The following is a 22,057-nucleotide window of genomic DNA, read 5'->3' on the forward strand; positions in this document are numbered from 1 at the left end:
CTCGCAGGGGCACGCCTGCGAGCCTGGTCCCGCCGCGCGGAGCCGGCGGGGGGCGAGCGGCCCTGGCGCGCAAGGAGAAGGGGGGTGCTCTCTCCCCGGGTACAGCCCCCCGCCGTGTCGCCTTGCAGAGCTGGACCTGAATACCAAGTGCATCGTGGAGATGGAAGGGAACCAGACTGTGCTTCACCCTCCGCCCTCCAACACCAAGCAGGGAGAAAGGTAAAAACGCCAAGTCGCCGTGCCCCGAATAAAATCCCAGCCTCGGTTCTCCTGTGCCCCGCGTCCCCCGGCAGACGCTTCGCCCGGCTTTGTTAGGGGGGCTCTTGCTCGGTGCCTTTCGGGGACTGCGGTGGAGGGGAGCGGGCAGGGGGGAGCGGGCGAGGGCGAGCGCCTGCCGGGGATCGCGGCGTTGGGCTTGCATCCCTGGGGAGGACGGACCAGACCTTCCTCTCCCGGCTACCTGAGTGGAGTCGGAGTATACCCACGGTGGGATGTGGAGAGAGGAGATCCCTATTAGCCTCTCGGGTTTAAAAGCTGATTCTTGATTAACTGCTCAATAAATAAGCTGTCGATTAGGTAAGGACTTAAACTGACTGTGCCTGCTGTTTTCAGAGATTTCTGTCGAGTGCAGGCTGCTAATGACTTGATGTAACCTGTGGGGGAATAAGAAGCAGAATCTGAACTTTAGGGATGGTATTTTCTTTAAGTTTGTTTACTAGGTTTTAACGTATATGCATTTGAAAAGGCTGTAATTGCCAGATCCTTTATTATTTCAGTGTTGTTCTGTGAAGTAGCCTATGAGAATATGCTAAAATAATTTTGAAATCTGGCATTTAGTTGTGATGCCCCAGTAAAGAATACCCTTGGAAATAATCCAAAATACCAATGCACTAGACTGTAAAAATAGATCAGAACAGGAAAAGATTTCTTTCCTTTGAGGGAGTGTGGGGAAAGACAGGGAGGTACAAGGGGAATACTTATATTGTATGCATATCTGTTCAGTTACCTGTTCTCAACCTAAGTTGATCTGTTAAACCTATTTAATGCTGAGGAGTGTGAAATCATTTGCATGGTCATAGGGATTTTAATCTGAGCACGTTACTACTACTCAGAGTTTTATTAAGAATATTTTTGATCGAGTTCATAGTAAGTGTAGTGTGAGAATATGGGTTTTTTTCAAAGGCAGCATGTCACATTTTTGTAGTTTTCCAGAAGGAAAGGTTGAGAGAATTTTTCTGGTTTTGCATGTCCGAGATGTGAAGGTGCTTCTCGCATTAATCCACATACTGGAATATAGCTGTAATCACACCAGTTTAATTTAAATCCAACTTGCATTGTTTTCAGAACTATTGCTGTGGCTAATGTGTTGGCTTGGGTCTTGAAAGATCTGTACTTATTTCCTGCCCCTTTCACAGATGCGGTCTTCTACAAGTCATGCTGCCTCCATGGGTCTTAGCATCCTATCTGTAAAATGGAAATACTGTGTTTCTTGAGACTATTCTATTTTAGAAAGTATGGGGTTTCTTCCTCCTATTTATTGAAGCATATATATTGCCTCCTTCAGAACACTGCTATGATAAGGATAACGTTAACTCTTTAAAGTGAGTGGATTTGACAGGTATAAAACATAAATTACAAATAGAGTTTATAAAGCAAGAACAGAATTAAGATTTAAAAAACATTATTTCAGTAGACTAAAGAGTCTAAGGGCCAGATGGTTTAATAAAAAGCCCCTAATGTGAAATTTGCTTGTTCTGCACATTGGCCTGCAGGTATTCAGTGAGTCTGTGCAGTGACTCTGTCTTTTGAGAGCTTGTGTGGCTTGTGTTTATCTGGCTTTTATACCTGTAATATGTATAAATTCTCTTACTTGATTGGAATTGGCTTCTGGTTCTGTGCCAAGAGCTTATGGGTGATCTGTGATGCTTGTGTGCGACCTCACCATCCACAGCTGTGTTGGCAAGTGATAGCTGTGCTGCTTGTAGCCCAATATGAGGCTGGAATTTGGCTGGCTGTTACATGTGTAACTTGTGTGTTTGAAACAACTGCCTGATGTGTTATTGGAAGTAACAGTCAGAAATACTGATCAGAAGTAACTCCTGCTAGTGCAAGCATATAGTTTGGGTACTTTCTTAATGGCAGATGTTGTACATAACCTGTTGAGATGCCTGATGGACTTCCTAGTGCCCTGTGAAGATCCTTACATTTTTTTTCAGTGCTAAACTGTTGATTTCTATTTTTACTCAAGATAAACAGTGTAATTTCTCATGATGAAAGCCGAATTCTGTTGTTCTCTGTGTACCCACCATAAAATGCCTGTATAAACTGGCTCTCAATTGCTGAGTAGTTGGTGCTTGTACTTGGATTCATGCCTTGGCAGGGTTAGAGATGTCAAATGGATTTTTGGTTTTCTTTGTGTAGCTTGTTTTTATATAGCTCAACGGGATTTTTTTTTCAGAGCAACCATGTCATTGCAGAAATGATTTCACTTGTTAGGGTGATTAGTTGGTCTTTCTTTACTATATGGATCATTTTAATATTCTGTTTCGTCTTACCTTTCCCTTTTTACATTTTATCTTTTTATATGGAAATTTCCCTTTTCTAGCTGAATGGAAGTAAAAGTTTGTACTGCACTGTAGAATAAGAATAAGTAGCCTTCTGAAGCAAATTTGGTTTCCAGGGCTGGTTTTCTTAATTCAGCTGAAGCCAAGAGACTATAGGGTACAGGGAGTAGAATTCAGGACCATGGGCTTTATTTGCTGTGTTCTCTCAGTTATAATTTTAAAGCTACTGTTTTCCTAAAATAAAATTAGATAACTCTTTAACAATGATAACATAAAATTTGCTCTTGGGAGAATATCCGAGGTTAGAAAAATAAATTTTTACTAGCTTTACCAATTCAGTAAGGAGTTCTTGAATTAAATCTAAGTTCAGATGCATGCTGTTCATCAGTCTCTAGGGTTTTTTAAGGATAGTTCTGAAGGATTTTAGATGGTCAAGTAATGCTAGTTTTACAAGTGGTGAAAAAAGCCTAAAATCCGAGACAGTGCTGTCATATGTCCAACTTTCAGAGCTGTATTCAACGTAAAGCAATACGTTATAAATAACCATAAATTAAAACAGGGTTCTGAATGCATTTTCTAACTGCTAGACCACACATCATCCACACCTTCACAAACATGGCTACAGAATAGTAATGGTTATTAAACACAAGTGTTCTGTCTTTTTATAAGCAGCAGGCCTGCTGTTCCCCTCACACACATGACTTTTAGTATTCTAAACTTATGAAGGAGGAGATCCAGAACATAGTAAAACCAAGCAATCTGAGTCTGAAAGGCACATGAAAATCTTTATCGACTGAAATAATAGGAGACAGAGTTTAGAAAGGAATGGTTTTCATTAGCTGGTATCAGGTATAATCTCCAGTGCCGGCAAAGTTTTTGTAAGTTGGCTGTTGGACTTCATACTTTTAACCCTTGTTTTACTGTTAGTAGTAGCAGTAGTTTCCTTTATATCTGCCTGAGTTGCTTGTGTGTTGTTTTAGTTACCTGTCTCCCATCCATTTCCTCCCCTAAACCAATATAGATTTCCCTTTCCCCTGAAGAACATCTTGTCTTTCTGGGAATCCTCTAATTTTCTTCTGTCTTCAGCTGGGAATCTGAATTTCTTCCTCAAAGTACACTCTTTCTGAAAAAAATTGTTCTAACTTACAGTCTTTTAGAAATGAACTTTATGTTTCAATGTCAATTGTATACATCCTGCTGTCTTGCTATAAATGTTTGTATTTGGTTGTTGGCAATAAGGTACAGTGTTAACATGTAACAGATAATGAGAGTATGGAGTTAACAGACAGTCTGTCAAAGTATTTGAGTAATTTTTTACAGTTGAAATTTCACATCTCTATGTCTTTGAAAGATTTGACTTTGTTAGGGGTGTTATTTTTTTTTTAGTAGGACAAATTAGGTTTTGCCAGGTTCCTCCTCCAATTTTTATTTGTTAAAATACGCCTTCCTCCAGCCTTTCCTTTCAGCTACAGTTTTTAACGCATAGGATCTGAAAAGAAAAGTTTTATTTTAGTTCCCTGACAACAGTTCATCATGACATGATTTTTCCTTTAGTAAGCAAAATATTTGTCTTGACAGAAATAAACAAGGAGCTATGGAGACAGTAGAACTGAAATACTATTTCAACTGTAGTTTTGACTGAAACAAAAATTTGTCTGTTGGGCAATTTATTCCGTTAGAGCACAGTAGCCTTGTGCAAACTTTGCCTTATTAAAAATCTCAGGGCAGAAAATAAGAAAGAAATCATCAGAGTGTAGAGCTGAACTTAAAATTGCCACCTTTTTTTCTGAAAGTACCTTTCTTGCCCAGCTTAACTCTTTTTTTTTTTTTTAAAGAAACATTTTACACTTGCTTGCTCTTTTTCCATCCTCATTTTGATAACAGACAAATAGCATCAAGGCCCAGTTCTCCTTAGATAAAACTCTTCTCTTGTAGCTCTAAATTACTAAAGATTCCATAATATATGGGGGCTTTTTTGAGTAAGTTTAAGCTCTTTAATAAAATAATAGCTAGGAACGGGTGCATGTCTATCTAGTTTTTGTAGGCTGTGATACTTTCAAAGATGAATGTTCAAAGCACAGATTTCATCCCTACACAGCTTGTCCTAAAATTCTTGTTTCCAGAAAACATCTGTTGCTCCCCCTGCCTTGGAGAAGATGTGATTTTTGGATGGTCTTTAGCACATAGTCCTTCATGTTGTGGTTGTGGCACTTTATCTTTTTTGATACATTGTTTTGAATAGCATCAGAGATGAGAGAAGAGTGCTGTTGTTGTAGGGAGAAGATAGGCGTTTCTGGTAATGGTCACTTTTTCAAACTGAAACTTGTGGAAGCTGGAATAGGACAGCTAATTATTTCTGTATCTGAAGGAATGATCAATCATGTCTTTGATGCATTATATTTCAAATTATCACCTGTCTGAGGTAGATCATAAAATAATAGCAGGCAGCAACTTTTGTCTGCAGGAAGTTGTAAAAGTAATCTGACTTTGACCTCTTCTGTTAACTTTCCTGTTAGACACCAATGTTCAGGATGTGAACTTTTGCAGGTGTATCTGAGTTATGAAATCTGTGATTGGAAAATGACATTTCAGGAGCTAGTTTTTCATTGCTTTAATTCCTTCAACCCTCAGATGGGACACTAGATAGTTACTTGAAATCTCTGTCCTTAAATTCCAGGTAATTTGAAACAAAATGAGACACAAACTTGTAATCCAGAATACTGTGTGTGGCATGGCTCTTGGTTCTTCGTAAGGTGGCCTGAACTGTTAGTAAATGCAGTGTCCATTATTTTACCATGTTTATAAGATCCGGACAGCTGTTAGGACCTCGTGCTTTGGTCTTTAAATGGCATTGCTAGAGGAAACTACCACTGGAGGCTGTTGGGATTATGGGTGAGCAGCTAATAGTACTTAGCTGGCAGTATTTCAGAACAAAAATAAAGTGAAGGAAAACTGCTTGGTATGACCATGTTTAGGCAATCATTGCTTTGTAGCCGTTCTCTGCTTTTGGACTACCACTGTGTTCAAGTATTTCTCAGAATACAGTAAAACAAGGTTCAGATTTGAACCTGTCCAGTTTTTCTGTTTTTATGATGTTACAAATGCTGCATTGTGGAACATGAAGACTTGTTGAATAGTTTAGTAGGCCTTCAGTCACTCGGCTTCTGTGTTTAGAAGGAGCAGGTATGCATGCACTTGCTTATTACTGCAGCTAGAGCTGTTGTAAGAGATCTGGATTACTAGTCAATACATCTTGAATATGTTGTTTATTGAAATATAAATTTCAAAAATGTGCAGCTCTTCTTTAAAATGGATTTTTTTTTGAGTGAGATCAGGATTAAAGGAAGAGTTTTACTTTTACCTCCTTTGCCCCCTTGATATAAACAGTAGAGACAACTTTCCTGTTTTAAAAGCAAGATTATCTTTGCTCTGTTGTGCATCTAGTAGTTTTATTAAATGTGTGTATGGTAAGGTTTCAGACTTCTAGTAAGTTTAATTGTAATTTACTGGTTTGAAATTTAAAGTTAAATGATAGTTGTAAACACGCTGTAGTGACCCAGGTGTGGGCTAGATTCAGAATACTTCAGGAAGTGCTTAAGAAGTCCCTGTTCTGTAGAATCTGAGCTCAGAGAGGAGTAGCACACACCAGCTGCCCTTCCATGCATGTCTGTGGACCACACATAGCTGGTGTATGAATCTTGGTACAAAGTGAATCCTGTCTCAGGCCTGCACTGCAGCGTGCAGAGACAGGCATCTGTTGTTCAAGGACTCAACATGGTGGTACTTCTAGTAATAGGGTTAGAGCTAAATCCTCAAACTGACCAACACACTTGTTGCTGTTGTGTTTGAGACATTATCAGATTTGAACTCCTTCATTCCTCTACAGTTGGGCGTAGATTGGGTAACAGAAGTGGTAGGTGCCTCTGGGTGTCTCTTGCATGGACAGACTGTCCTTAATGGTGGGAAAGTAGTACAGTGTCTTTGCTTATTCGCCCTGGTCATGGTTTGAATCTATTAATGGAAACAGTTACTGCCTACTATAGTGAAATGCCAGCTGCTGCAGCAGTACTGTGCAGATGCTGTTGCTTAACTGAATAACTTAGATTGCTCTGTTCCTCGTATTTTGTGATGATGGCTGTTACTGAGGGCAGTATGGAGAAGGCTCTTTAAAGAAGTGTGAAAGTATTGGCTGGAGACAGTGAATTTTATGTCTTCAGTACATGCAGCCTACAAAGAAAGGCCTTTGCTGTGCAATGATGTGTACCACAGGACTCAACTATCAAGTTAACTTGTGACCCAAAGCACCAAGTTAACTGAAACAGTCATGCTGTTTCCTGGAAGAAATATTGCTGTGTGTCTTTTTACAAGAGACAGTAGAAGGCATATAAGCTTGTCCAGTCAGTATCTGAGTTTTTATGTTGTTCTAAAATTCGTCATCAGAGTCTGAGGTCTGCTGGAGCTTGAGTTGATTGTGTGTGTCTTGATCCTTCTGTAACATGCAATGGGTGTTCACTGGGGGCTGAGGGAGGAGCTTGGTAAGTTAACAACAAGCAGATTGTAAATTTGCTGTATGAAAGTCAATCGGAAAAATGCATTGCTGACAGGAGTTGAAAATCAATGACATGAGCTCTAGATACCCTTGTTGGTGAAGAGCAGGAGTTAGACAAGGTGTTTTCCATGCCGTGGGAGGGTGTCCCTTTATGTAATTTCTTGTTTGGGGGAGAATAGGGAACCAATGGCTTTCTGGTGCTGTTGTGCTTTGTTAGTGTTAATTAACCTCTGCAGTTCTGGCCTTTATTTTTGCTTGTTGCCATTTAATCTAGAAATAGTAATTGAAAAGACCCTCACTCATCAAAGCATCTAACAAAATTCATAACCATATCCTGAACTAATATGTTTCTTAGTCATCAGCCACAATCTTGGCATTTTGTTACATCCTGAATAGACATCCTTAAGCATGTACGTGCTTACCAAATACACCTGCATCTTCCTTGGATAACATAAAGTTAGTGGCTTGTAAGATGTAACTTTTGCATTAGGAGGTAATCTGAATGTTCTGTCTCATTTCACATAGATCACCATAGGGAAATCTGTATGATGAGAGCCCCCAGTGAAGTGCCTAATGATATATTGTCCTATAGGAACTTATTTGCTATTTAAATGTTATAGCTTAGGACAAAGATTTATACCACAATTACTCTTCTGACGGATTAAGCCATGAATATATTTTGGTGCTTATTAATGGTACAGTACTTATTTTGAGGTATATCAATCAGCACAGTGATATAAAGGTGTTTCTGAAACATTGCTGTGTGCTTGTGTTAGTGCATGGTAACTAGCATGGTTATGGTTAATGAAGGTGCTCAAGATAAGGGCAAAGAGGCTCACTGTGCACTAGCAACAGGGTACATGCTTATGGTCTGTTTTCTAGATGCTAGCTCCCACCAAGTGTGTGCTCCTGCCTCTTCATGTTTAGTAACAGCATAGGTAGTAGGCTAATACTGACTTGCTTTAAGATTTGTGGTGTCATTGCATCTTCTTTTTGCAGTGTATGTATATTCCAAGAATTGTAAGCATTTTGTGAGTATGAATCAAAGCAGCTGATGTGGCTGGAATGGCATGCTTATCTCTGCATGTTTTTATGAAGATACTGTTCAATATGTATAAAAAACCTAGCAGTATGCATTGTGACCTGTAAATTTCCTATACTTTGATTTGTTTTAAAAACACATTACTGAAAACATCAGCACTTAAATATATTTTCCTGAAGATTTTTTGTGTTAGAGAATATTTTACTTGAAAATAAAGTGAAAAAATGTACATGATATCCTATATGTTGAGCTTACATTTGCTTAGTTTATTCCACAGTCTCTTTCCAAACATAAATGCCAATCCCAAGTATGTAGTGTACAAAAGCCTCCAGGTGAGATTAAATTTTCTTCTAGTGTAAGGCTTCAAAATTCCAAATCTGTCTGTTGAGCTACTGAAATATTTTTTTCTTGCATTAAATATGTGAAGCTGTCTATTTTGCTTAATATTTCTTACATTATGACTATGAACAACAGGTCTTAGACATGAAATGGCAGTACTTGATACTTTTTCCCATGTGGTTTCCACTTTTTGTCTGACTTTGATTAAAATCACATGCAGTTTAGCTGAGAAGGCCTTTTACAAATCCAGTTCCTTCAGACTTGAAGGCAAAAGGGTTGGGTGAGGTGTAAGGGAAAGTTTATTTCCAGCAAGAATGGATTTGTGCAGTGACTGGCACTGCCTGCAGTGTAATTCTTAATACTTCAGAGTTCTTATTTTTGTTGAATATTTACTGCAAATTCAATTTTACTTTGTGATTCAAAAGCCAAGGCTTATTTTACAGTAGATGAGCTTTTGCTAAAGATAAGTCAACAGGGCATTCCAGCGGAGGCACAGAACTGACGGAAGTTTTCTACTGGCAAAGCTGCTTTATGGCCCTGAATGAGCAGCATCGTGGTCTGTTTTGGAAAGTTTCTTTGTCAGCATCTGTCAATGTGAGGTTTTTTTATGTATGCAGTGTGATATAACTCTGCAGTGCTCTAGTCTTGTTTTGGTTCAGCAGTGCCGCCTCCCTGAATGATGCAAGTCCTAAGCATTTTGATATTTTTTGATATTTTTTTCCTTGCTGTCATAGCATGTTGTCATTCCCTATTTTGAGATGTTTCTAAATTTCCTTTAGACTTCAAATATGTTTTCAGATAATTTTATCTAACTAAATAGATAATTGAAATAGAAATTGGCCATTTGGTAAAATGAAATGCTCCTATATTCATTGTATGCAGCTGAAGACGTTAATACATATGTGTACTCCCAATGTTCAGCAAGAATTAGTTGAGTTTGAGTATGTTTTTTAAAGAGAACTTTGCAGTTATGTAAGGGAAGTAAGAGCAGAAGCCATTTGCAGTCTTTGTGTACTTTGCTGTTGTACTGTATTGGGAAAACAAAAAGGTGACTATGAAGGCTTCATTAGAAGTGCATCATGGAACATCATCCCACCACTCAGATTTTGCTGTTTTGGAGCTTCTTACTGTGTCCACAGCAGATAAGCTATTCTGAACAACTGTGTAGAAAACAATCTGGTATTTTCCATAGTGCCCATTACATTTAAAAAGAGGAAAGTGTTGAATAGTTTCCATTCTTCTGGTATAAATCTAACCCTTGCACCTGCATTCTTGATTGGAGTGCCCTTGAGAAATGCTGCTTAGGTGTCTACAGAGAAACTGACACATCAGGAAACACAAAAGATGGCTTGTTAATGGATTTGCTGCTGATGTGGTAGAATGTAGAGGAAGGACACTTGGGGACCAGGACTGAAAGGGTAATGAAAGGCAAAAGGGAGGGACAGAAATGGATGCTCAGCAACATGATTAAATTCCTCAAAAGTCCATGTTGGAGAAAACCAACCAAACCAACCCAACATCATCCAGTAAGCTTTTTTCCATCCTTCTGAAAATGTGTGTGAGAAACTGGCATTCTCTGGGGAGCTACTACAGTCTTCATGTGTGTTCTGGTTGAGATCCAAGTTGAAAACAAAAAGGAAAATCAGTTCTAGCAAACAGACCATTGAATGCTGGACAGCTTGCCATGTAGTTTCCTTGTCAAGAGCTTCCAAGTCCTTAGTATGTTTATTGTTTGAGGTGTTTATAACATTGTAGCTAAGTTCACATCATGTTCGTAATTTTCATTCCATAGTTGTAACTCATTTTAACACTGATTTTTTTACTGTTTATTACGTTTAATGTCATGATTGAGAATCTGTGTAAATTTGCTTGAAATAATCTAATTGGAAACACTTGTGTGTCCATCAAAAGGATGGTGAAAGTGTGTTTGACAATGCAGCATTTCAGTGTTTTCCTAAGGTCTCTTTCAACTGAACAGTATCTTGAGTTTTTTAATAAAGTCAGATGTTCTGTCCTTCTCAGTATCCCAGTTCCATGGTTGGATTCCCCCTTACTGTCAGGAGTGCTGTGTACTGAAGGAGGGGGGATGTCTGACTTCCATATGGTGAAAGTTAGAAGTTAGCTCTTGCCAGTTCTGTTTTCAAGCGCTCAGCAGGGCATAGCGGATGAGTACAGAACCTAGATGGACATCAGTCTAATTTCTCCTCTCTTTTAATTATTCTTTGGGACAGACTGCATCTTCTCGAGTAGTTTTGAAGTTTCAGTTTTGTAGATGTGAATGTGGCAATTGGAAACTTTTTTTCAGAAACACTAATAGTGTGCAAGCTTTGTACCCTTAGTGTTATCTGTCCTTACTACCATCTACACTCACAGATAGAAGCTTTGCATATGCTTCAAGGAATGTGGTGGCATTCCTTTATTTGAAATTTCAGAATGGCATCTTGCAACTTTGTGCTAGTTTAAACCCAGAAATGCAGATCCATGGTGTTGGGCTGGATGAATGCCCTTGGTGTCTTGCAACGCTTCGTGTATTTTCTGAATTATGGTTCTTCTGGTTCATGGCCTGACCCATATTATTGGTTGCTATTTGAGATTATTTTTTTTTTTTACCTGAACAAGGAAGAAATTCATGGCTTATGTGGAAGATAGAGCAAATAGACTTTGAAAATGATCTTGTACTCACATGACTAAGGTGTAAAATGAGTTTTATAAAAATCTCTCCAAGCCAACTTGATCTTAATCTGTCATCCTTTGTCAAGAAGGGTGTTGTAGGACGGCTTATGGTGGATCTTGCAGTTTAAATGCATATGTTTTTCTCAGGGTATCTGCATCTTCATCATGGTTCAGAAAAGATGAAGGCGAGTCACTCATTTAAGTAACCTCTTGCCTGCTTTCCTTTTGTTGTGATTAAAAAGAAAAGTAAATGCTAAGTCTTTGTGGACTTTGAAATGAGGTATTATAAAAGGGAATTGCAGAACTGAATTTTGAGGGAGGAATTTTTCATTAGCAGTGTATATAAATGAGAGAAAATAGAAATATTAATGGTGACATGCAGTTATGTAGGAAGAGAAAAACTAAATTAGTTCCCTTTATTTAGGAGTGATAGGAGTCTGACAGTCTGTTGACTGGTAGCTGTAATGAGCAATGTCAGAGTTCAGCCAGCTCAAGGTGTTTGATTAGACTAGGAAACTTGCACGTTTTTTCCCCAATAACAGTGGAAAAGCTTTGTACTTGAAATACTTTTATAATTCTATTTTGCATCTGAAATAGAAGGCAAGTTACAGGTTCCCTACAGAACTTTTGCTCTAAATGGAAGGAGCGAAGGGTGCTGTGTATTTTGTTGTTTTTTTTTTTCTTAAAGATCTAGACTGGGTAATTCATTATTCTCTTAAAAATCATGTTACTTCCCTTTTTGGTTTTGTCATGTCCGTCCCCCCACTTTGTTCTCTTCCTGTAGCTGTTTCTGCATATGAGGCAGGCCACTTCTTTGCCCCAGTACTGTTTATCTAAGAGTACTCGAAATGGGATGCTTGCCTTACCTGCAGCTTCTCTTGTAGCAGATCTTTCTACTCTTACTCTTTCACATTCATGTCTCAGTTTGCAGATATAGTAGATGGAAAGAAATTGAATTGGTTTGGAGTTACTAATCAAACAATGTGACTTTTAGCCATTTTTGGAGCAGAATGGCTATTCAAGCAAAAAAGAGCTGACTCATTACATTGAAAATTGTTGAGAATTAAGTGCTGCTGCTGACTTATTTAAATATTAGTGATGATGGTCAATGTGGGAAAACTACACTGAAAAATTAATGTCGTAAACTTTTTGAATAAATTTGAACTTAAATCTGTATTTGTCAAGCCTAATTTCTGTTTGCAGTATTGCTGCTCAACTACTTTGCTCCTTCACATTCTTATCCTTATATCGCTAACCAAAACCTGCTGACCTCAGTAGTATTTGCCTTCTCTGACTAATTAATGTAATGTTCATCAGAGCTTGGAATCTGTACTCTTTCATATGACTTCTCATGGTGTTTCAGACTGATCTTGTTCTGAGTCTGTCTTAATATATGACTTCTTATTCTCTTCTAAGGATTTTTATCAACTTTTGGAGAGACCACATGTTATTTGACTTTTTTTCTTCTGGCTTGTTTTGTGTAACTCTATTCGCAATGCAGGCAGATCTCTAGGTAGATCATTTAGGCTGTGGGTTATTTATGGCAGAGATAATTAGCTGAGTTGCAGCTCCTGAAACCGAAGAATTGCATCTCAGTGTTGTGGAAGTTCAGCTGATAAGCTCTGCAGGGCTTCACCTCCTCCTGTGCAGAGTCAGATCAGAACACTCAATGCTGGACCCCCACAGTCTGCTTGCACAGTGCAAATACTGGATGTTTAGTAAGGCTTTGTTAGCCTGTGCTGTCCGTGCTGTACCTGGTGTTTGTGGTTGTCCTTGTGAACTTGGAAATGGGAAGAAGTGGTAGTGATGGAGGGAAGAGCAATGCCAAGGATAGGAAAGGACAAAAAGTAGGTGGGTGAGGGCTTCCGCTACTGTTTTGCTAGTTCAGATGCAGTGCAGGATGAGTACATGTTCAGGGAATGAGGCAAAGCTGATGGGGGGTCTCCTAAAACTCAAAGAGTGTGGGGACTGGCTTTACAGAGAGAACTACTTGAGTCCACAGGTTGATTTGGTGTCTGGGAATGGCTGCAACATGCTTCCTTCAAGCTTATGCTGTGTTATATGGGATTTTCTGTTGTCAAGAGTGTTTCAGCCTATGCTTATCCTGAGTACTAGAGCTGACTGCAGATCACAACACAGATGAAACTATAAAGCCGTCTATGAACATTATAAGTAGACTTTAAAGTACTTTATTAAATATTAGAAACAAAGTAATTGAAATACTTTGCTGAAAAGTGGGGTAAACTGCCAGTTTGATTTAAATACACCTATTGAGTTTACTGATTGAGCTGAATGTTAAATGTAAAGCATGGGTATTTGCAGGACCAGGAAAAGCATTAATTGGGAGAGAACAGATTTTTCACTGTTGTCTCTATGGAAGAGATGTTCCATTGTGTAACTGCAGTACAGGATCACTTGTGCACACTTCATATCCCAGGGCAGAAACTTAGCTGTCCCTTCTTAACTGCCTCAGAATAGATCCCAGCATAGGCCACAGGCTGTACTGCAGTTTCTGGGTTAGCACACAGATGGCTGGGTCCAGTAGCTAAGGCTGATTTACCAGCATGCAGGCTCTTTAAACATACACAGCTAATCTTTATACTAAACCTCTTCATTTCTGTGCAAGCATATCCATAGGTAAAGTGTCTATCTTTCTCTGTTCTTCTCCAACTTTCTTCTTCCTCTGCTTTTCATCCTCCTGACCTTCTACCTGCATTCTCCCATGCTCTTTAAAGATACTATTTAAAGTGTTATCTCCAAAAAATTATGGTGTTTCAGAATAAAGAGATTGAGTGCAGTTAGCAACTCCTGGCAGCTCTCTGCTGCTTATTCTAAATTGGAAGCTTTCATTACAATTAATTGTTTGCAGTTGGTGTAGTAGCATGTGTGTGTTGCTTGTGTCTCAGCTGCTTTGCTTTTCTGTGTCTGGCACCTCTAGTAACTTAACTTGTAGTACTCTCTGACAGTGGTTAGGTTTTTTCTCCTATTATCAACTGCTTTGTATTAATGTTGCTGTGTGCTAATTGGTAAATATCTCTCTCCTCTTCTGAAACTTGCCAAGTCTGGCAGCTTGATTTCATTGTAAGATGACCATGTTTTCTACTTTCGAGTTTGGTTGAATTTTTTTTTCTGCTGCATTACGACAAATCTTGTAAGAGAATAATTTTTCTTTTTTTCACGATGCATCTGTGCTTAGCCAGGCTGCTGCTGAATGGGAACTAAACCTCTCGGCTAGACCCTAGTGAATTTCTGCAGGGTGATACAGACTCTCATGTTCTCAAACTCTCCCTCCCTTAACTTGAAGTGCTCCTTTGCTCACTGTATCCAGGCTGGGGCTGTGCACTCCTTTGGTACCAAGTTAGGTGCTCTCCACCATGTGAAAGTGTCCATGTGCCTTCTGTATTTTTAGACATTGGCTTGTCTCTTTGCCACTCTTTTGTTTTGTGCCTGAGCTAATAAAAGCCTGGCTGGACTCAGTGTTTGCTTTTTGTCTGCACAATAAACCTGCAACATGGATAAAATTCTCACAGGTAATGGTAGGGGAGAGAGATTTCAAACAACTTCTACTTTTCAGTATAATAATACAGTAGTGTTCCACTCTCTGTAAACAAACATTCATGAAGTGAATTGTGTGTATAAACCTGACTCTGCAGTCTGAGATCACAGCTCAAAAAACATTTTGAGGGGATAATACTGTTGGCTGCAAGGAATATCTTACACACATGGAATATCTTTCACATAACCTTGAAAGATGAAACATAATCTTAAAGGGCTTAAAATAATTTGTCAAAATGACAATGAAATAATGATCCTTCATCATGCTGCTCCTCTGAATGTGTTGCAAGTGTACAAGGGAGAACATGTTCCATCTATTTAATTCTTTTCCAGGAACCTGTGAAGGTAAAATACTGTATTCTCTCAAGAATAAATACAGTTTGCAAATTGCTTCAGGAGACCTGTCCAGTAGGCACGCAGTAGCTATCCAATAAAGGTTTTTTCCTGGCTCTCTTCTTACTGCAACATGTTAATAGTAATAAGTATAAAATAACAGATAACAGTTAATTTTAATTATAAGGCTGTAGCTTTTTAATGTACACATGACTAAAAGGAAGCCTGGGCCTCCAAGACAAAAGCAACAATTGCATGTGAGTAATGTGAACTGTCTTGAGTGCCATGGGCCAGGGAAACTTTATTACCTTGCAATTGCTCTTTTCAGCTGCTGTGGTTCTGCTGATTCTTGGTAACTTCATTATGTATGCATTTATTCAAAGTATTGAGATACAGAGTATTAATAGCTGTTTACAGCCATTAGCAGGCAACATACAATAAATTATGCAGAGATAACATCTGTGAAAGAAATATTCTTTGAAGGCAGTTAACGCACTGAGCACTATGTTTGCATAGTGTTAAATCTTTAAATTTGTCTAAAAGGGGGTCTTCCTCCTCACCCATTTCTATTGTCTTGGTTTTGAGCTTCTTGTTTTAATATGATGATCATGAGTTCTCCCCAGATCATGGTACAGTGATTTGATATTAGTCTCTATTGTACTGGAGTTCTCCATTGCTAAAATCCCAGCTTTGATCTTCTATTGACTGATCACATTTTTTGTTGATGTTTTATAAAAATCTGTTGCAGCTGACATAGTGACTTTAGAGCAAAGCTTCTCTCTTTCTTGGAATGCTCAGGTTTTTTTATATCACTTTTGGGAGTGTGGTCATTTAAATTAAGCATTGAGAAATCTGTGAATGAAAGCTGGAAAACTTGATTAGTCCTTGAGTGGTGTTGCCTGCCTTTAGTTTCCAGAATTTCAAAATAAGGTACACAATTGTTTTTCAGACAGCAGTGCACCTGTGTTGGTAAGGCATGTAGAAAGAGCTATCTGTCACATGTTTTCATTGACATTTGTTTGTGGTAGTAGCAATATTTTAGAGGAGGCAGGGAAGATTCATTTTTAGAAGGCGTTGCAAAGGATCTCCGTGTGAGAGGTCAGTCCTTAATTTCAGTGCAGATTTATCAGACAGCTTGATGTAGTAGGTTGGAAGTAAATGTTTGAGACAATTGGAAGTTATAAAATAAGATGAGGTGGCTCTTTAGTATATTTATCAACATAGATTCTTAAACCTGGCCACAAAAATTCCCTGTATTTATCTGTACTGTCTTATAATTGTTAGTGTATTAAATAGTAAAACCATTCTGATTTCATAATAGGAAAGGTAAAATCTCTGAGAAAATGAAAATACTGAAGAATCAACGTTAGTTTAATTTTCATTTAATAAAAAGCACATGATCTGACCCTTGCTTTCAGTTCATGGCATATATTCAAAGGCTGAAAGATCTTTACTGCTGGCAAACACACGATTAGTCTTTACCACTTTAGGAAAGTTTTCACTTTCCTAATACATAATTCCAGTTTCTCCTGTGTAGTGTTAACCTTACAGACTGGTTGTGAAGGGGAGCAAAATGTTGGCAAACTTATTGTGATGCATATAACATGGGTTAATAAATAGAAATAAATGAAGGAAATTGAAAGACAACATTCATTTATTAGGAAAAGCTTTACCTATTCCTTTGAAATTGTACCTTCTTCCACATAGTCAGTCCATGTGAGGTGCAGTGCTGATTAATTTCCTCTGAGTTGATGAGAGGTCAGATTACTTTGGTTTAGTGGCTAAATCTCTCCCATACACCTTCTTCTAGCTTCCTAAAATGGGGACTGAATGTTTCTGACTCTTGCTGCAGAAAAGTGACCAAAACTGTAGACAACTACTGTAGACTGGATTAACAACTGACCTTGAACTCCAGAGTGTGATTGGGTAGTGCTTTGCACATTGGCTGAGGTGGTATCAGAAGTTACTACCCTTCAGCTGTTTAATGCTGTGCTCCAAGAGTTAATTTAAGTGTTAAGTAGTTTGTTTGAAGAGGTGCTTTGTAGCATTTCTTTTTTTTCAGCTGTGATACTTATGAAATGTTCTAATTAAATAATATTTTCAAAAATAGGTATTTTAGTTTTGCCTAGTGGTAAATGAATAACTTCATAGATGTATTAGGAACAGAAGGTTTCCTAATGTACCAAAGACTAACAGCTAAAAGTGCAAGTCCAGTGAAGGGGGTGGGGGGGAACAGAAGTGCACATTTATTTAATTATTGGCAGAAACTGCTTAAGGAAAGAAATAATGTAGCTGTTAACTTGAGGAAATAAGATATTTTCTTTTGCCTTTGTCTTGTGCTTCTCTTTCTGGATTGTATGGTGGGTGGCACATATCAGCCTCCTTTCTGAAATATATAAGGCTTTGACCTCCTGCTGCCTTGGACAAAACTGAGGTGGTGGTTGCCAACCTCTGGGTTTCTGGTGTGGTGGAAAATGTCTTTTGTATTCAAAGTCTGCTCTAAGAACTATACTTTCTTTAATACTGTGTCTCAGGGTGCTAGTGGGGTGGGTATGGGCAAATCAGGAGGAGTATAGGATGAAAATTTTAAAAATTGCTTTCATCTGAGTCATGGTATGGGATTTCATAGGTTTCAGAGGAAGTATGTGATAACACATTTTAGTAACCATCAAATATAATATGGTTAATTAACATTTTTTCATTGTCCATGTCTATCAGCTAGGACCGCCTTCTTTTAACAATAGCTTTTTCTTTAGTATATGTCTGCCCTGTGTATTTGGGCTCAACAGTTTACTGAAAGATAAGAATCAGAAATTACTTGGGAATATGGAAAATTAAAGCCTTGTGCAAGCAGAAGGTTGACCACTCTGCAAAAAGTACTGCTTTGGACAGAAGCTGCAGAAGGACAAAAGTAGAAGAGCAGTATGGATTTTGAGCTGTGTCAAGAGGGTTTCTTACAGATTGTATAGATGAGGAAGGAGAGTTGTTTAGTTTTGGGGGAATGTGATAGTCAAGAACTGGTGAGAGTTCACAAGAGAATTTCTACTGCATGTGTACATTTAATAAAGAAAATACCAGAAAGTTGCACATACTCAAACTGTTCAATCTGTGTTTCCTTGGGTTTATTGTGTACTGATGCCTACAGTAACACTGGTGTGACTTCAGGGAGAAGGGAGGATGGAAAGCCCACTAAAACTGATTAGATTTCATTTTTATAATAGTATTTCCCAGATCATAATCTCAGAATTCTGCAGTTGGCGAGTAGGGGAACACAAAATTCCTGTGTGTATTTAAGATGACAGATTGCCTGAGTGTTCTCCAAGGGACAAACTAGTCTCTTGTCAGTTTAAAATATAGAAGGACATGTAAAATCTTAATCAGTATTCAATTAAGTATTGTTTGATAGATAGAAAAACTGTTTCCTGAACACTTGCTTGAGAGGTGCTTATTCTTCTACTGCCTCTTGACGCATTGGGGATGTCTCTGATTTTTAGAAATGTATTTTATTTTGTATAAGAGGAAACAGCATATTGCCTTGATGTAGCAGCTTTTCATGTTTTCAAGTAATTTTAGCCCCGTTGATAGGCATGTTTGGAAAAAAAAAAAGTAAATGTAATGCTTTTTGAGATTGTTCTTAAAAACAGGTGCCAGTTGTCTTTTTTTAAATGGTGAAAAGGTTCATGGAGATGCTTAGTTGCTTCTCTAAGATAAGCAGAAACTTTACTATGCAAGGCTGCTGTTAATGAGCTTGACTTTTATTATTGCCAGCTGAATAAGTAGCACAAAGAAGCTAACGGAATTTTATATTAGTCTTATACCAGCTGGAGTCAGCACAGATGGCAGTAATAGTTTCCATTACTGGGCAAAGATAAATGGCTGCCTGTTGTGAACATGAAGGACTGTTAAATAGAGATCCCAAATAATGTATTTGCTAAATATTTATTAAGATGCATTGAGTATCTGTAAGACCAAGTCCTGAAGCAAACAGTCAAATTTCTGTGGACTTTATTATGGATAACCTTAATGTTAAGCAAAGAAGCTTTTTAATAAATAATAAGCTTACTTCAAGAAAACAGAGAAGTGTTTGTAAAGAGACAAGGTGTAATGGATCAGATGGTGTGTATGTACAGTTACAGTAAATTAGAATAATCCGTGTCTTGGATTTGGAGGAAAAAATGGAGACTGAATTGTTGGGAAATCTTTTTACTTAGTTTGTGACAGAGGTGGTGAATAGGGGCTTCGTCTCACATAGAGACTGCAGGAGGTTGCAAATAGAATGGTCAGTGTTTAGCACTGGAAGAAAAAAAATCCTCTGATACAACTGAAGCTTAGATGAGGTGATTTAGTTAGAATTGGGTCAGAAGGCAGTGGTTCCTATTGGGAAGGGAAAACTGTTGTAAATTTCTTATCACAATTTTCTGAGATTATGGAAGAAATTTGCAGCAATTTTGCTTTTAAAAGCTCTTCAGGAATTGTTTTTTTTTTAAAAAAAAAAAAAAAGTTTATGAAAGTAACTTGTCTGTTTTTGCTTTCCCTGAATGCAAAAACATTTGAAATGTGTTCTGCTTGTGTGTTGGTTTTTTTTTTTGAAGTTTATTCTGTTTCTTCCTCCTCCCTCTACCCTAGACAGGAGAAAGTAGGTCATGCTTTATGCTCCTACTAAGTTTTGGAGTTTTGTATTCTATATTTTGTATCTTTGTCCTATTTGTCACCTTAGCATTTTGTTCAACATTGGTTTAGATCCACAGATAATACTATAGATTCAAATAATTTTCTGTGCTTGGTGACAAAGACAGCTGTGCAGAAAACATTGTTTTCTGTTATCTTTAAAAAGTGAGTAATGAAGTGAATGATAAAGATATGCAAAACTGGCTAGCATAGGAACAGTAGTAACTCATTAAAAAGAACCCTCCAGATTTACTTATTTTTGGTTATGGCATGGAGGAGAAGAAATTGTTGGAGTTCTTTACAGGATGTGGGTAAAGAAAACAATTGAGCAAGACTTGGAGAACAAAGATGGACTTTTTCACTGTTCCCTGCCAAAGAGTCACCAAGCCTTCCATTGCTGTAGAGCAGCATTCAGAAGCTCTAGCACCTCAAGCAGCATGGAGTGAGCATATATATATTTGGTACAACTTTGAATTGCAGTTATTCGTATAAAGTGTTAATGATACAGATGAGAGCTTGGAAGAATATTTCTAAGGTTGAGGTATTTCAGAATTCTCAGCAATTCTTCCACTGTTAATCTAGTGTTGCTGTTGGCAATGAAAGAAGAGCGAAGAAGGCTGGGTGCAGGTGTGTCTGCTGTTGTGTGACAAGGGCACTAAAGGCTCTGCCTAATGTTGCTGTGTTGTGCCTCCCCTCTGGAGGACAGTTAGTGTGAAGGGATTAAGTTCTAACTTTGGTTTTATGTTCCAGGCTGTGCCAGGTTTTGGTACCAAGGTGAGGTGTGTGAGAACAGTAATATTTCAGGGAAATCTGGCATGTGTTTCACTGTGCCTTCCTGGGCGATAACTTGGATTTGACTGTGGAAGTAAAATGGGGACACACAGATTGCTAATGGATAGTCAGTGTAGAGAGTACATTTTCTTTTTCTTCTCCCCCTTTTTTTTCACATATGATACGTGTTTCTGGAAGAGAGTTGCTATTGGGTAATGAGGACACCTCTAAGAAAAACTGTTTGAGACAGCTTTTCAAATGGGTCATATAATTATTTTTTTTGAAAATAAGCTTAGGGAGATTTTAGATTTGTAAAAAATCTTCTTCGAAGCTGTTCAGTTAGTTCACCCGTATCTTCTTGTATTCTTTTTCCCTGCTACTGTCTCCCCAAATTAAAACATGTTTCCAAAAATTACTCTTGCAGTTGTTTGTTTTTATGCCCCTCTGAAGGCTTAACTAGGAGCTAGCTACTTATACTGTAGTAACTGTAGGTTTACTTCAGATACTCTAAACTATTCTCTAGGACTGGCGTTGGATGTATTTTATTCATTCTTTAGAAAATTAGTGACCAAGATACTAAGTTCACAAAGATTGTTGTCATTTGCCTATTGTAGTTATTTATCCCAAAACATGAAATTGATAAAATGTGGCTTTAAAGTTCATACTGTTTTGGGACCTGATAGTTATCCCTTTTTCCAGTCCTATGGTTTTGTAGATAGGAGTCTGTCTACATTGGAAGACTGCAGAATAGCATCCCAAGTACCATCAGAAACAGAAATAATGCTGTTGTGTCCACTCTCATTGTACTATTCAGAACTTTTCTGAAGTTAGCTGTTGTTTGTTTCTTTACCTTTTAAACAGAGAAATGAACAGTGTCTCTTTTTCTGGCTTTTGATTAGCATAGTAAATAAATTTGAGTTCCATCACTTGTTTATGCAGGTCTTAATCAGGACTTTTTTTCCACAGCTTTGCTCCATATCCACAGAGCTTCCCTTTTACTGTAATTCAGTGTTGTGTTTGACCTGAAGTATAAAGCTCTTATGGGAACAAAAGGTCTGGAGGATTGTTCAAGGACTGGTTTGCTTTTGAAGCAGGATTCTGGGTTAGCTTTCATGCCAATAATTAGACTATGCCAATAAGGAAACAATTGCTTTTGCTGATAATGTTCCTTCAAATGCTCATTTGGGGATATATTCCTTCAGGAGAAGGGCATGTGCTTTGATGGAGATTATTACAATATATATCTATCCTTTTTTCTGAGGAAAATATTTGGAAAAATATTAATAATCTGCAAGGTGTTAGTACAGTATAAGAAACAAAATCTCCTCTCCTGTGCTTCACATACTTAAACAATGCTGACTGTGCAGTTTGTGGTGTTTGTGCTGTGGGTTAATCATTAATATGTAGCATATATATGTAATATGCCGCAGGACACAGACACATGAGTCGGTTAACCCATGGCATTTCAAGTTCTCTGTTTTGAAAGATTGCAGACACCCTGTGAAACCCCTAAAGGTGATTTGTCTATAGGTAATGGGACTAAGTATATCTCTGGCTGAATTC

The 22,057-nt window shown here is 38.1% G+C and overlaps 1 protein-coding gene across 1 annotated transcript in view; it reads left to right on the forward strand.

Moving 5' to 3' along the window:
• Nucleotides 1-106: 106 nt before the first annotated feature.
• The window catches only part of KIF13A (kinesin family member 13A), a 112,541-nt gene continuing 90,590 nt past the window's right edge, over nt 107-22,057 (forward strand). The window contains exon 1 of the mRNA XM_026842326.1: nt 107-219. Within this exon, the coding sequence (XP_026698127.1) occupies nt 161-219 (59 nt within the window). The 5' untranslated portion in view covers nt 107-160. The remainder of the gene's footprint in view (nt 220-22,057) is intronic.

The sequence above is a fragment of the Athene cunicularia genome (genome assembly GCF_003259725.1).
Source record: "Athene cunicularia isolate RWA chromosome 2 unlocalized genomic scaffold, athCun1 chr2_part1, whole genome shotgun sequence".
Lineage (NCBI taxonomy): Eukaryota > Metazoa > Chordata > Aves > Strigiformes > Strigidae > Athene > Athene cunicularia.